Source organism: Phoca vitulina, unplaced genomic scaffold (assembly GCF_004348235.1).
Source record: "Phoca vitulina isolate PV1807 unplaced genomic scaffold, GSC_HSeal_1.0 scaffold41, whole genome shotgun sequence".
NCBI lineage: Eukaryota > Metazoa > Chordata > Mammalia > Carnivora > Phocidae > Phoca > Phoca vitulina.
The window spans coordinates 2,891,966-2,907,010 of record NW_022589744.1 but is presented as its reverse complement, the minus strand read 5'-3'; the positions used below and the strand labels follow the sequence as shown (position 1 = coordinate 2,907,010).

The following is a 15,045-nucleotide window of genomic DNA, read 5'->3' as shown; positions in this document are numbered from 1 at the left end:
GGTTAGAATGCAGATCAAGATGGAGCCATAGTCTACATCTCTGACTAGTGCCTGCTTTGGGGATGTTGGGCCCTGGACCGCCCTCGGAGTAGAGGGTCTCTAAGTGACAGTGGAACTCTGGTCAGGCTGTCATAGGCTCTGCTGCAACTCAGTCACCATCCTTCAGTTTAACCCATGGCTGTGGTTTATGCAGCCAAGATTTTAGTCTCAACTCAACCAGGGTCATAGTCTCTTGTCAACTCACTCGTCATGGAATTCCCAAGGAAATAATACAAGAGACAAACGCGGGTCATTACATTTCATAAGCTTTACAAATAAGCAAACTTCTGCATAAGGACCTCGTAGAATTCTTGCTTCTCGAGGCATAGATACGGTTTACTTCAAGAGAGCCTGAGGCACTGAAAATTTGTTTTCAAATCGATTCCACCTGGGTGCTTGTTATATTTCTTATGCTTTTCCTGTATCTTTCCTCAACGCAACAGCAACATACGGGTGTGTGAACATGTGTAGGTGAGATATATGAAAATATAAATGGATTTAGGGGGATGTAGTGTTTTTCTTGTCACCCTTTTTTGTTTATATCATTCACTTCCCCTCTCCCTCGTCACCACACACACACACACAACCTGTCCCTCTTAAAATAGTCCTATGAAGGTAGGTAAGACAGGCAGGTAATTATGGTAATGCCAGAGAAGCAAAGAGCAGAGTTTGGAGAAGGACCCTCTTGGGCTGGATGTTTTGTTTCTGCCTTCAGTGTTGTTCAGGTTGTTTCTCTGTCGTTCTAGAAATGCTCTCCAAGCCTAGGATTTTTTATGATTCCAGCTCTGAGGTGATAAAAGGACAGACCATCGCAGTCAGCTGCCAATCCATAAATGGAACCGTGCCTATTTCTTACCACCTTTTAAAAGCAAATAACATTTTGGAGAGCCGTGACATGACCTCAAATGAGCCTGCAGTATTCAAAGACAACCCAACGAAAGATGTAGAATACCAGTGTATTGTGGATAATTGTCACTCCCATACCGAAATGGCCAGTGAAGTTCTGTGGGTCAAGGTGATAGGTGAGTTGCTGTGCTGTGGGAAGAAATCCTGTGGTTTGGGGGCTTTACTTCACATTTTCAAAGGTTTGGGGTTGCCCCGGGGGGTTGTATGCACAAGTGGGTGGTACTTGTGCAAAGGCCATAAACATGTGGCAGCGCGGGCCCAAGGCCCAGGTAAATGGGTCCAGAAGATATCTGGTGGCTCTTGGTGTGGCCAGTGACATCTCTTTGCAGAATCTTTCCATTGAACTGCTAAAATATCAGAGCAAAGTGTCCTGACGTCAAGAAGCACTAAAGTTGTGTTTTGGGGCTCCCTTAACATTTGCTCCTTTTTAGATGAACTGACAGCTATCTCTGAGAATTGTAGACCAGAGTTTTTCTCCACTATGGACTCTTGGGGAGGCAGATTCCGTCATGTGCAGAACCTGCAGCCGTCAGAGCTTCAGGCTGTAGTCTCATGGGACTCACGCTGTCATACTCAGGAGAAATATACCATTGTGGTGGGGTGGATGTTTTTCCTTGAGCCTCTGTCTTGTGCCTCTCAGGAGGCCTCAGGAGGCCATTGTTTGCATCTCTGAGATATTCCATATCCTTTTGTAAAAAGTTTAATATGCTTCTCCTTCTTCCTCCTCCTTCTTGTTTAATAACTGCCTATCTGCAGGTACCACTGTGGACCTCTGAAGCAGGATAGAGATTCCTGCTTCTATTAATGTATGGTCCAAAAGGAGCCATACTTTTCAAATTAATATCAATATATATAAAGCATCTAATGCTATAGGGCATACAAAAAAAGAAAACATGTTCTTTGTTTTCAATGATATAACAAGAAACACAGGATGTCCTGATTAAATAATGGAGAAATATTTTAGTATGTTTGAATGACAGTGCAAGTAAGCATAGAAAAAAAATGTTACTAGGGAACCCATGATTGTCGCATGAACTATCCTTACAACAATGGTGATAGGAATTCAGGGCATGAAAGATACCATCTAGCTTGAGTTAGAAGAGCTGGGTTAGGAGCCAGGTCTTGACAATGGGTCAAGAAAGGGCTGGAGATGGCCTACCAGTTAAATACATGAGCAAAATGTCTCCATGGAGCAGTTCAGAAGACTGGGTAGATCAGATGGCTGGAAACAAAAGATTGGGACTGGAAAATCATTGGATATAAACTGAAAAAGTGACTGAGCTCAACTGTGAAGGGCATCGAATGCCAGTCTTCAGAGTTGAGAATTTGTCCTGTGTGCAATAAGAGCCAGAAGAGGAAAGGAGGTCATGAGGAGGATGGAGCTTGGGGGAGATTAACCAGGGGGCTCTATCAGTTAGAAGTGGAGGCCTCAAACCTCACAATACCTTAAGAAGCCAATGAAGAAGCCTACCTGAAACTGTTTAAATTGGTTTAAATTGGGTCAATACAAGTGGTTAACATTACTGAGCCCTGACTATGTGGGCACCCCAGTGTGAAGTATTTTAGCAAATTATCTCCATTAATACTTACAATAGCCTTGTAAGATGCATTAAAATATTATCCTTATTTTATGATGATGCAGTGAAGGCTTAAGATGAACAGCTGGTGGGCAGTTGGGCTGGGAATGGGGGCCGGGCAGCCTGGCTCCTGAAGCTGGCTTGCCACCACCCCACTGTGCTTCAGCAGGAGAGAGGCTCTCGAATCAGGCTCTACCCTCCAGGACTCTGCCCTTGTGGTTGAACTCCACCCTCCCATCTCGGGCCTGGTGCTCCCTTTTGTGGGACCGGCATCTCTGTGGTCTGGCCACCCACTGCACTCTCAAGGAGGTGGTTCATAAGTCAGATGCCAGGGGCGCCTGGGTGGCTCAGTTGGTTGAGCATCCGACTCTTGGTTTCAGCTCGGGTCATGATCTCATGAGATCGAGCCCCACATCTGGCTCAGAGGGGAGTCTGCTTGGGATTCTCTCCCTCTTTCTCTGCCCCTCCACTGTTCTCTCTCTCTAAAATGAATGAATAAATCTTTTTTAAAAAATAAAGTCAGATGCCAGTCTGCTGACCAGTCCATTTTCACACTAATAGGAAAGTCTGCTTGGGAAGACAATTGAGGATCAGAATTTTGGTAATTAAACTTGTAAAATGTATATGGGAGGAAATTGAGTGCTGCTTGGATCTGCTGGGAATGCAAGGCTGGCAGGGCTTCCTAGTGGAAATGCCCAGGTCAGAATCGAGACCTGGAATCCAGGGGGAGTAATCGGACTAGAGCTGTCTATTTCGGCATTAAATGCTCTATGTTTATGTGTTAAATGCACAAACAGAAGCTATGGTGTAGGTGAGATCACCAAAGAAGAGAATGGAGATGGAAAGCTGAGGACTAAATTTTGCAGAAAGTCCATATTTAAGGGGCAAAAGGAAGATAAACTAGTGAATAAAGAGGGTGTAACAGGTGAGGAGGTTAGAGAATCTAGGCTGGGATGCATCGGAGAGGCCGCAGAGGAAGCCGCACTGGTTTGGGAAAGCCGCAGATGGGAAGACTGGAAGGACACCTATGAAGACTGGAATTAATCTGCTAGGGACTCAGGGATGGGAGAGTCAGGATCGGGTGACCTTTGGCGTATTCTTCAAAACCAGAGATGGAGAGCAGTTTCCAAAGCGGAGGGATGGAAGTCAGGTGACAGGGGTAACAAGAAGGTGGGAAATGAGGATGCGAGAGCAGTTGGTTTAGAACATTTGTAAAGGAAAAGGGAGAAAAACAGGAATAGTTAAAGATAGTGGGTCAAGGTTATTCATAAGATCTGGAAGTGCCATACATCTTTGTAAGCACAGGGAGGGAAATCACACACACATACACACACACACACACTCACACTCACACACTCAACAGGGCACAGAGATGAACTATATCATCAGGCTAAGTGGTCAGCAATCCTTGAGGTGCTAAGTGAAGGGAGGTGTCCCTAGCATCTTGTGTGTAAACAACACATGGGCAAAGGAGGCTTCAGTTGCTGTCCTTCTGGGCTAAGGAGAGGAGGGGAGATGTGAAGGACGTGGGGTGGGGGTGGTGAATTGAGTAAAAGGCACACACAGTCACGGTCCCAGTCTCTGTCACAGGGTGGCAGGAGGCTGGCCCCAAGCAGCACTGTGTCATGTTCCCTCTCTTGCACCTCCTCCTTTCCTCAGCACTGTCCCTTTCACTGCCTTTCAGCCCCGGTGGATGAGGTCAAGCTCTCTATCCTGCTGAATGAGGATGTGGAGTCTGGGAAGGCCGTCGTGCTTCGGTGCTCCGTGAACGAAGCATCTGGTCCAATCACCTTCAGGTTTTACAGAGAAAAAGAGACCAGTCCCTTCTACCAAATCACCTTGAATGACACCCAGGCCATTTGGCACAAGGCGAAGGCTAGCAAGGAGCAGGAGGGACAGTATTACTGCACAGCCTCCAACAGAGGCAACCGGGTTAAAAGCAGTCCCCAAAGCAACATACTGACGGTCCGAGGTGAGTCAGGGTCTGAAACAGTGGGATCTAGCGTGGCCTCCAAGAGCGAGGCCAAAGCCTCATCCCTTGTAAGAGGAAGTGGGCAGCTGTTTAGCTCATTTCACTGAGGGTTAAGAGACCAATGTCCTCCAGGCTCTTTTGTTGCAAGTGACAGACATGCATCCAAATTAAATATAAAAGAGGAATTGGTTATTATAAAAAATTAGAAATTTCTCACATAGTTGTAATTCCAAATTCTTGGTCAAGAGATACCAGTTGGCCCATCTTGGGTCAAATGTCCACCCATGGACTACCTATGGCCAAGGGGATTGGGTTATGTGGAAGGGACATAGTTAGGGGAGCCCACACAAGTGGGTAGAAGCTGGTTTCCTAGTGAAGGAGAAGGGCTGAATAGACCCCAGAAAGGAGTCTGCTTCAGTCCAATGGTCCTTTAAGACCATAGCTGACTCTGTAGCAAACAAACAAACAAACAAACAAAAGACACACAAAAACATCTCTCCACCAGCTATGAACAGTGTCCTTCAGAGGTTGATGTTCATGTAAGATGCTGGTTACAAGGACTATAAAAATTAGTCTTATTTGTTGCTTAAACCTGGTATTATTTCTTGCTGGCAGAGGAAAAACCTATGTGTGTGTGTATGTGTGTGTGTGTGTGTGTTTTTTTCTTCGTTCCCAGTCTTTCTTGCCCCATGGATAAAAGGACTTATTGCAGTATTTGCCATTGGAGTGATAATTGCCATCTTGGTACTTGGGGCCAGATGTTATTTTCTGAAGAAAGCCAAGGGTAAGTACAGTTCTTTCATTCCATTCTGGTAGGTTGCCCTGTCCGGGAAACTGGCCCTGGACGTGAGGGGCTTCAGCTTCATGGAGGGCTGGTGCTCTGCCCCACTGGGAACTGAGGAGATATAACTGGTGACAATTGTTTTTCTCCTTGGGGTGTCACCTTGATAACCAAAGATTTTGGCTTTGGTGGGCATAAAGCTTTTATTGCCCCCTTGGATTTAGTTAGGCACAAAGGAAAGCGATTGCTTTCCTAGCTGGACAACCCAGAAAAGCTGCATCTGGGGGGAGGTTGCATCTACATGTGGTCAGAAGATGCTGTTTCTGTGGATTTGGCCACACCTAGTCCTGCAGTTGGTAGAGTGCTATGGAGACCCACCTAGGGCCCCCACGCCCCCGCCATCCACTGAATGCCTCCTAATTTGTGCCATGATTTCTACCCTGTGCTTGAGGTTAACCACACATGGAAGGGAAGCCAGGATCACCCACTGACACTCAGGAATCAGAGTCAGCTAGCATGAACTTAAGGAAAAGGGCTCGGCCCCACTAAATTCTGCAAAAATTTTTGTAGAGCAGGGCAGGTTGTTTTGGAGCCCCGGTGCTGCTGCCTGGGATGGGTGGGGGCAGACGGGATGAGGAGGGGCCCTGGGCTTTTTCTAGAATAAGAAAGCTGCAACCCTTCTGGGAAGACAGGCTCCAGAACCAGCCCTTTCCTAAGGCTGACCCTGGCCTTCATCTCAGGCCAGCTTGGAATTAAAAGCATAAGGACTGATGTAGCCTTTACTTCTTGGAATCATCTTGAATCAAAGAGATAGTTGCCTGTTTATCTGGCTTACCTGGTTCCTCTCCTGTTGACTTCATCTCTTATCACATTCCACTAAGGAAAATTGCTCCTGGCTAAAACAGTCAAAATGTCCATATTTCTGGAGGAAATGATGTGAAATCTCTTGGTATAAGACCAAGAGAAGACCTACTTTGTTTGTTTATTTGTTTGTTTGTTTTTTTCTTCTTTTTTTAAAAGCAGGAATATATTTGGCTTTCTTTTCTCTTTTTATGGGCATTCAATCTTCAAGAAAGTCAGATATGGTTGAGATGAGTCTTCCTATCTGGTACAGACGTGGATACTTTATACTAACTTTGGATTTTCTCTTTCTCTTTTAAAGCCAAGCAGACACCAGTGGAGATGTCCAGGTCAGTGTGTGTACTTGGGAGAGAGGTGGCTACTCTGTAGACATGCATCAACTATAGGGAGATTCTGGTCCTTAGAGAGTTTTCAGTGTCTCTTGGAAAACTCAGAAAAATAAGGGTCTTAGGTGTGAGTAGCATAGGGATGCGTGTGTCTTTGGCTCCTTGGAAGATTGCCAACTGTCCTTCCATGGGAAAGAATGGCTTTATTCTGAGGTCATGCCCTTCTTATGCTGTTCCTTGTGAGATCCCCTTTTCCTTATGAAATTATATTGGTAGTAGATGGAATTTTTAAAGATTGCTTACTTGGCAAAATAGAGTTGGCCTAAGGAAAAAAAAAGGGGGGGGTAATATTTTTACTGTTCTTGAAATCCAAAATTCAAAAGTATGGAAAGGGATAGCTCTGTCCTGGAGAAAAACAGTAGCACAGGATGAAGAATTCAGAGGGGTGGGATTCACCTTGGCCCTGACACTTCTTATTTTTATTATAGAAAAGCCAAATATCCAATTTTTATTTCTCAATAAAATACATAAAAAGCTTCACATATTATATATAAATTAAAATGAGTTATGCAGAGTCCCATGCAAAATATTAAAAAGTGTCATTTTCATTTCTAATTTGAGGCTAATATTGACATGTATGAGAAATTGTGTGAGAGCAAATAAAACTCTTGATCAACAATAATGAAATCATACGTATTGCTTAAGGCAAATTATTTTGTATTTATAGTAACTATAATATACAATACTATTCAATTTGGCAGACATAGTCTTTATCTGAAACGATTTCTATAAATACATACCAGAATACATTTCTAACAGGCCATTTATATGTAAGTGAAAGCAACAAGGATATATGTGTGTATATATTTGATTAATATAGGATAATTCTGGTATGTCAAATACGTATGAGATGATGGACTATTTAATGAATGGAATAATAGAATAATCAAGCAATTCTGGAAATAAATGAAGACCGTCCAAAGGAGGACAAGAAAACGCTACTTCTTCAGAGCTTGCTATAGCAAGGGAGGGCCCTCACACTTCTTTTAACAGCAAAGAGTTTTTGTCAACATTTTGGAAAAAATGTTTATTTTCCACAGGAGAGGGTAAAGTTTTCCTCACTTCAGAAAACGCCCCCTGGTTTTCTCATATCTTTCCTTGATTGTTTTCGTGGTTTGAAGTTAGAGCCAAAAAAAGTCATACTCTTTCTTTCCTCTTGAAATTTCCTTTTAAGGCCAGCAGCACCACTTCTGAACTCCAGCAACGAGAAGATGTTGTCAGATCCCAATACTGAAGCCAACAGACATTACGGTAGAGTCATGGTTTCCTGCTAAGTGTTTTCCCCAGCTGGCCACAAACTCCCTCACCCCTCTTAGAAGCAGAATCTGTAGATGATGGGGTTCAAGTTGGAAGGGAAGCCCTGTCCTCAAGCAGGGGCACTTCATCTAACGGGTCGTGGAAGGGTGAGCTGATAAGCAAAATAAAAACTTAGGAAGAAAGGCAGAACATTCTACCCTAATCTTAACCACCTCCTAAACATCCCCGGGGAATGAAAGGTGGAGAATAATTATAATGCTGCGGATACCCATCCTGGGTTATCTTCCAAAACTTTGAACATGGCCCAGGTATAATCATTATCATTTTGTTAGAGAGAGAGAGACCAGTTATCAGATGAAAGCATTGGTAAAAGATCTTCTCAGATGGAGTTATTTATTACAAGCACAAGACAGTTTCCACTCAGCTTTTGCCACAACTGATTTCAGTATTTCTCTGTTAGTGGAGGCATTTAAAAGAAAAGAGTGGTACAAAGAGTACCTGGTGATAAGGCTTTAGTGCAAGCTTGGAAGTCCGCTCAGTAGGGTGGGAAGCCAATCCCACCCCCCACCCCACCCCCACCCCCGCATTTCTTAATCCCATTAGGTCTCGGAGAAAATTACTGCAGTCTTGGAGCCAGGGTGGTGGCCGCTTCCCAGCGGGGCAGATAATTTTATCACATGCAATGTCCTGTCCCAGACCAGGTTGGGGGCAGTTTTCTTTATCAGAAGGTCTGGGAATAGAACGCCCATGTTCTTTACTAAATGCGTAAGTGTTCCACAAAATGAGAGTTTTAGGATATGCCTCTTGCAGGGTGTACTTGAGGCATATGTTTTAAGAACTGAGCGATTCTTGTAACTACCAAATCATCAACCTTTAAAAAGTGAGTAAAACAGTGCCTGGCTGGCTCAGTCGGCAGAGCATGAGACTCAGTCTCAGGGTGGTGAGTTCAAGCCCCACACTGGGCATGGAGACTACTTAAAAAAATAAACATGTAAACAAACAAACAAACAAACAATAAATAAACAGATAGAAGAACCTGGGAATTCCTGAAGTCCATCAAATAGAACAGGAACTAAAGAAAACATACAATGTGGTACAATCCTTACTAAAAAGTGAATAAAACATCTGTAATAACAAAAGTAATGGACCAATAAAGAAAACAGAGTATCATGTAAGAAACTACATTCGGAAATATTTGGACTATTTAGCAAAAAGTAATCCAGTGTTATAGGGGAAATACCTTTTTGTGGTATAAGGGGGGTTCTTTTGGTTATTTGTATTATACATAAATACGTAGACACTAAATTGAATGCTAATATAGACTTGTATTAAAATAGGATTTCCCCCAAATTTCTAAAATGCAAGAAATACTCTAATTCTTATATTGTCTCTCCATGGATTATTTCACTTTATAAAATATTTTAGTAATCACAATAAGTAATTAGCTTAAATGCATAATGGAAAATCATGTATTCTTCAGAAGTATTTATATTATTTATAATCCATAAAATTATTTTTAATAAAGAACAACTTGATAAAAAAAAAGTTAAGAAGTTCTTTTTGCCCACTGCGGTGGCAGCCTGGAGGTACCACAATTTCTTTAAACTATGTTCTCCTGCATCCAGCTCTCTGGTTGGAGAGGGTTAGTTTGCTAGTGTTTTTCATGTTTCTGGTTATGGGCCTATCCCTTTAGAATTAAGCTTAATTTCTAATGAGCTTGCTCAAAGTGAACAATTCTGAGTCTTGAACAGTTCATAAGCAGAAGTATCCCACCCGTGGGATGGTGGGCATCACTGGTATTAGAAAGTGACCACACAGAGGTCGGATGGGGCCATAGGGGGACGAAGAGGGAATCCAGAATCTTCTACACTGCTGGTGGACCACTACACTGACGAAGTTAGGCCTCACTCTGTGTGTTAGTGGCACTGAGTTTTTTACAAGTTATATAGGAAACTAGGATTTCTGTTGCCACTCATCCTCTTTGTTATTTTTCAATTAGGTTACAATGAAGATGTTGGAAACCATGCAATGAAACCAATAAATGAAAATAAAGGTAATTATCGAACTAAGTTTTTTTTTTATTAGAAACATTTACAGAAAAAAAGATCCCTAGGAAAGAACTAAAACTGTTAAGACCTGGGGATATTACCCCCCACTCCCCTGCCGCCCCAGTGACCCTGTCCCCAGCTGCTGTGTAAAATGGGGGAGGCTGGTCACTTGCTCCAAAGATGCTATCTTGTGTCCTTACTGGAAAGTAACCTAGGGGCCCCTGGGTGGCTCGGTCGGTTGAGCATCTGACTCTTGGTTTTGGCTCAGGTTTTGATCTCAGGGTTGTGAGAATGAGCCCCACATTGGGTTCCGTGCTCAGCATGGAGTCTGGTTGAGATTCTCTCTCCCTCTCCCTCTGCCCTTCCCCCAACTTGTTCTCTCTCTCTAAACTAAATAAATAAACCTCTTAAAAAAGAAAGACAGTAACCTAAATTCCAGTAGGAAAGAGCTGGGTTATACCTACCAGGGAACTGGGTACTGGGTACTGTAGGAGGATCTCCTCTCTCTTGGATAGTAGAGGTGGGGGCGTTTTCTAAAATAGCATTGTGGTAAATCATCAGGTTGTACACCTTACACTTATACAAGGGTTACATGTCATTTATACCTCAATAAAGCTAGAAGGAAAGTGTTAAGGGTCTGGGATGGGGAGAAGCACACAGGGTACGTCGGGGGTAATAAAAATGTTCTTTTTCTTAAAAAGACGATGGGTACACTTATTTATTATTATTATCTGTATTTTATTCCTAACTTACAAATATTCTTTGAAACCTAAGTATTTAATAAAAATAAAACATACACTATAAAAAGATATAAAAATAGCATTGCTGCTAATTTTTAAAGACAATGAACAATAGATTGCTTGCTATGGCCTTAAAGCTCAGAAGGATCGGCTAACTCATTTTTCAAAATTCCCTTCCCCTCTGGCCTGCTATCACAGGAGCTAAAGATATAAAGAGGTAAATACCGGTGTCCTTGACCACACATCAGTTTTTAGTGCTGGTGAGAAAGACTCACTCTGAGACTTCAAAAACGAAACGATAGGTTGCCTGGGTGGCTCAGGCTGTTAAGTGTCTGCCTTCGGCTGAGGTCAGGATCCTGGAGTCCCAGGATCGAGTCCTGCATTGGGCTCCCTGCTCAGCCTTCTCCCTCTGCCCTTCACCCTTCTCTCTCTCTCTCTCTCAAATAAATAAATAAAATATTTTAAAATAAAAAATAAATAAGTAAACAAACAATAATGTTACTTTGAGTTAAAGACCAACAACTTTCCCAGATTCACCATAGCGGCCCGACTGCTTTCATTAACTTGTTTTTTGAAGCATATGGCTTATATTCTCAGAGCATGTTTGGGCTGGGGAAACCTGTTCCCCATTGCCTGAGATTCTTTCCATCTTGGAGATAGCTTTCTATGCCTGTGGCCGTGGAATAGGCTTCCAGAGTTAACTGCCGTGGCTAATCCTGAGCTTTTGTAAATCCTTCCCCTGTAAAAACAAGGGGACCTGGGCAGAAGGGTCCCTTCACATCCTGGGGATAGCAGGACTCATCACTGTCTTCCCCAGCCTGTGGTGTCCCTCTCACCCTGAATGGCATTCAGCCTGTGTCTGGCTTCCTTCTCGAAATAGGGACTCCTTCAGTCCTTTGAGTGGAAATCTCTAATGCAGGCGGGGGCCCCCGAAGGAGGTTTTGTCTAACTGTGGGGTGCTGTGGTTCTTTTGAGCAGAGCCTTTGACCTTGGATGTGGAGTACACAGAAGTGGAAGTGACCTCTCCTGAACCTTACCAAGGTAAACAGCATTACTGGAGTGGCTCCCCACGCTTTGCTCTCTGCTTGGGTGTAGACACCAGGGTGAGCTATGCTATGACCCAAGGACAAGGGTCCCTTTGGTCAGTCAGAAGGGAGGCAGTCAGCAGACAGACCTGGGCATGCCTACGGCAGGAGCGGGGACCCCTGCCTAGGCTTTTGAGGCATTAAATTTCATTATTATTTACCATACTATTAATAACGAGTAGGTTTTACTGAGCAATTACTAAGTGCTAAGAAATGTGTTTGCTGAGAGACCTTTTGAGGGCCGCCTCACTCCTGGGTGTTTTGGGTTTTCTTCCAGAGCTACGTTCCTTGCCCACACCTAGCATCTTCCTTAAAGAGTTGCTTGCACCTTGAGCTTGGGGAAGTGAAACGCATGTTTGAAGGTAGTGAGGGCTTGGCTCGTTAAAGGGACTCTTGGGTAAATGCTTCTGAAAACAGAGTCCCCTTCTGTGTAAACAGTGGCACTGGCTTCCCACTTCAGGTTTTGTTTTTCTGTGTGTGGTTCTCTCAGGGGCAGGCTGGCTGGAGGTCCCTGGCTCTGGTGCGGTGCTGGGGGCACTGACTCAGCCTGGGCCACCCCATAGCGAACATGAGAGCGTCAGTTCCAGTTCCTCTTGGCCCCACCAAAACCATGCATGTCCTCGTAGCCCTCCCTCACCCTAGCTCTCCCACAGGCTGCTGCGCTCAAAGGAGCCTCCCAGAGCCTTCTGGCCCTGCTGGGAAGCTCTTTAGGGCTATAGCCACGCACCCCCTTCCCACTGAGCCTAAGGGCTGCAGCTGTGTCCACTCGGCCTGGCAAGCTGAGGGCCGCTTTCCATGCCGGGAACGCCTAGCATTACCCAGAGTCACTGGGCAGTGGCATCTCTTTATCGTCTTTGGGTCCATGAGTTGGGAGGAGTTGTGGGTTCCTTCCTTTCTCCTTGCTTAGGTTCTGGGTACCATGTCAGCAGGTATGTGCACGGAATCTTGAGGTGAGGCTGTCCCCTATGGCTCCTAGGTTGTGTGCTGCCCAGGGGGGCACCGTTCCCACAGTCTGCAGTCAGAACGGCCCCTAGAGTTGATGCTGCCCCATCGGCATGCCTACACCGGGCATCCTACTTCTAAGACTGGACTGGACCTGGGAAGGTGGGGGCCATGGCAGGCCTGGAGTTCTCTTCCTCTTTATTTCATTGTAAAGAGGTTTGCTTGTTAACAAAGTAAGGGTCCTTGATGGGCCAGCCCCTGTGCAAGCAGCAAAGGTACATATATGATCCCCACCCCCCAGCCCGACCCATGGAGGTAGAGCCCGTGAGGGAGCCAGGAAAACAAGGAACCGAAGAATATATGGATAGCGTCAGGTTATGGTTAGTGCTCGGAAGGAAAGGAATGGGGAGCAATGAGAAGGCATGAAAGGTAGGTTTGGGGGCTGGAATTTAAGCTGGGGCCTGAAGGGCACAAAGAAGGTGGCCCCACTAAAAGGAGAGAGGGTTAGGAGAACCCAGGAAATGGGAAGGACAGCGTGAGGTGGCCCAGAGCTTGACTCCTTTGAGGATCTGGAAGGAGGCAGATCAGTGTTATCACCAGGGGAGAGGGGGTGAGGGTGGAGCCAAAGTGCTGGCAGTGGATGGGTTCGAGATAGATTTCAGAGACGTGGCAACACTGGATGAGATTCTATGGCAAGGATCGGGGAGACCGAATCACTACAGGTTGCATGACTGACTAACCGGATGGACGGTCAGGATGCCTGAGATTGGGAGGAACAGGTTCAGTTAGGTGAAACATGAGATGCCCAAGAGGAGACAGACAGCACAGGGGGCTGGTGCTCAGAAGCGAGTCTGGGTCGGCTGTGGCTAAAGGGGCTGTAGGGGGCTCCCCTCCAGCCTTCTCTGGTCCCGCCAGAACCTGCCAAAAATGCCCCCCCGCCACCACCCCGGGCACTGTGCATCACGGGCTCAGTCCCCTTCCTCTTTTTTTATTTATTTTTTTTATTGTTATGTTAATCCCCATACATTACATCGTTAGTTTTAGATATAGTGTTCCATGATTCATTGTTTGTGCATAACACCCAGTGCTCCATGCAGAACGTGCCCTCCTCAATACCCATCACCAGGCTAACCCATCCTCCCACCCCCCTCCCCTCTAGAACCCTCAGTTTGTTTTTCAGAGTCCATCGTCTCTCATGGTTCTTCTCCCCCTCCGATTTCCCCCCCTTCATTCTTCCCCTCCTGCTACATTCTTCTTCTTTTTTTCTTTCTTAACATATATTGCATTATTTGTTTCAGAGGTACAGATCTGAGATTCAACAGTCTTGCACAATTCACAGCGCTTACCAGAACACATACCCTCCCCAGTGTCCATCACCCAGTCACCCCATCCCTCCCACCCCACCCCCCACTCCAGCAACCCTCAGTTTGTTTCCTGAGATTAAGAATTCCTCATATCAGTGAGGTCATATGATACATGTCTTTCTCTGTTTGACTTATTTCGCTCAGCATAATACCCTCCAGTTCCATCCACGTCGTTGCAAATGGCAAGACCTTATTCCTTTTGATGGCTGCATAATATTCCATTGTATATATATACCACATCTTCTTTATCCATTCATCTGTTGATAGACATCTTGGCTCTTTCCACAGTTTGGCTATTGTAGACATTGCTGCTATAAACATCGGGGTGCACATAGCCTTTCGGGTCCCTACTTTTGTATCTTCGGGGTAAATACCCAGTAGTGCAATTGCTGGATCATATGGTAGCTCTATTTTCAACTTTTTGAGGAACCTCCATACTGTTTACCAGAGTGGCTGCACCAGCTTGCATTCCCACCAACAATGTAGGAGGGTTCCCCTTTCTCCGCATCCCTGCCAACATCTGTCATTTCCTGTCAGTCCCCTTCCTCTTAAGGGGACTTCCGGCCAGGACAGGACGGGGAAGACTAACAAGAGGGCAAGGCTGCCCAGAGATTTTGCATATGTGTAGAAAAACCCTGCTGTCCCCTGACCCTCCAAACTCTGCTGGGCGCTCAAGCAGACAGGGCTTGCCCTGGGCTCTGGCCTTGAGGTTCTCATGCTCCCCTCTCAGAGGGCCAGGTCCTGCCCCCTCCTCTGCTGCCCGCTGGGCCAGGACGAGGTGGGATTATGAGCGCTGTGCCTGATGGCCTCAGAGGGTTTGGACTGGAGGGAGCTGAAGGAGAAAGGACACAGGGTTTTGTCCTTGGAAAAGGGTCCATTTTCCACTCTTTCGAGAATGTTTCCATGTTAGAGCGTCTGGTTTTCTTTTTCTTGCGTGAAGGTGGGGTGGGCTCTAAAGGGAAAAGAGGTCCTTGGACAGGCTGAGGAGAGGTGCTTTCCTTGCCAGGCCGAGCACAGCTGCAGTCACCTTTCCCCACGTTGCTGCGAGGGTCTCGGGAGAGCTAGAGGGAGTGCCACGTGGGTGGAA

The 15,045-nt window shown here is 45.4% G+C and overlaps 1 protein-coding gene across 3 annotated transcripts in view; it reads left to right on the top strand.

Annotated features, from left to right (window-relative positions):
* The window catches only part of PECAM1 (platelet and endothelial cell adhesion molecule 1), a 73,045-nt gene that overhangs the window by 39,647 nt on the left and 18,353 nt on the right, over positions 1-15,045 (top strand). For 2 of the 3 annotated variants that reach the window (XM_032429505.1, XM_032429506.1), the window contains 7 exons: positions 786-1,061; positions 4,207-4,494; positions 5,171-5,278; positions 6,438-6,465; positions 7,697-7,773; positions 9,779-9,832; positions 11,546-11,608. In XM_032429505.1, coding sequence (XP_032285396.1) covers positions 786-1,061; positions 4,207-4,494; positions 5,171-5,278; positions 6,438-6,465; positions 7,697-7,773; positions 9,779-9,832; positions 11,546-11,608 — 894 coding nt within the window. The remainder of the gene's footprint in view (positions 1-785; positions 1,062-4,206; positions 4,495-5,170; positions 5,279-6,437; positions 6,466-7,696; positions 7,774-9,778; positions 9,833-11,545; positions 11,609-15,045) is intronic. The other variant, XM_032429507.1, reaches the window with a different exon arrangement.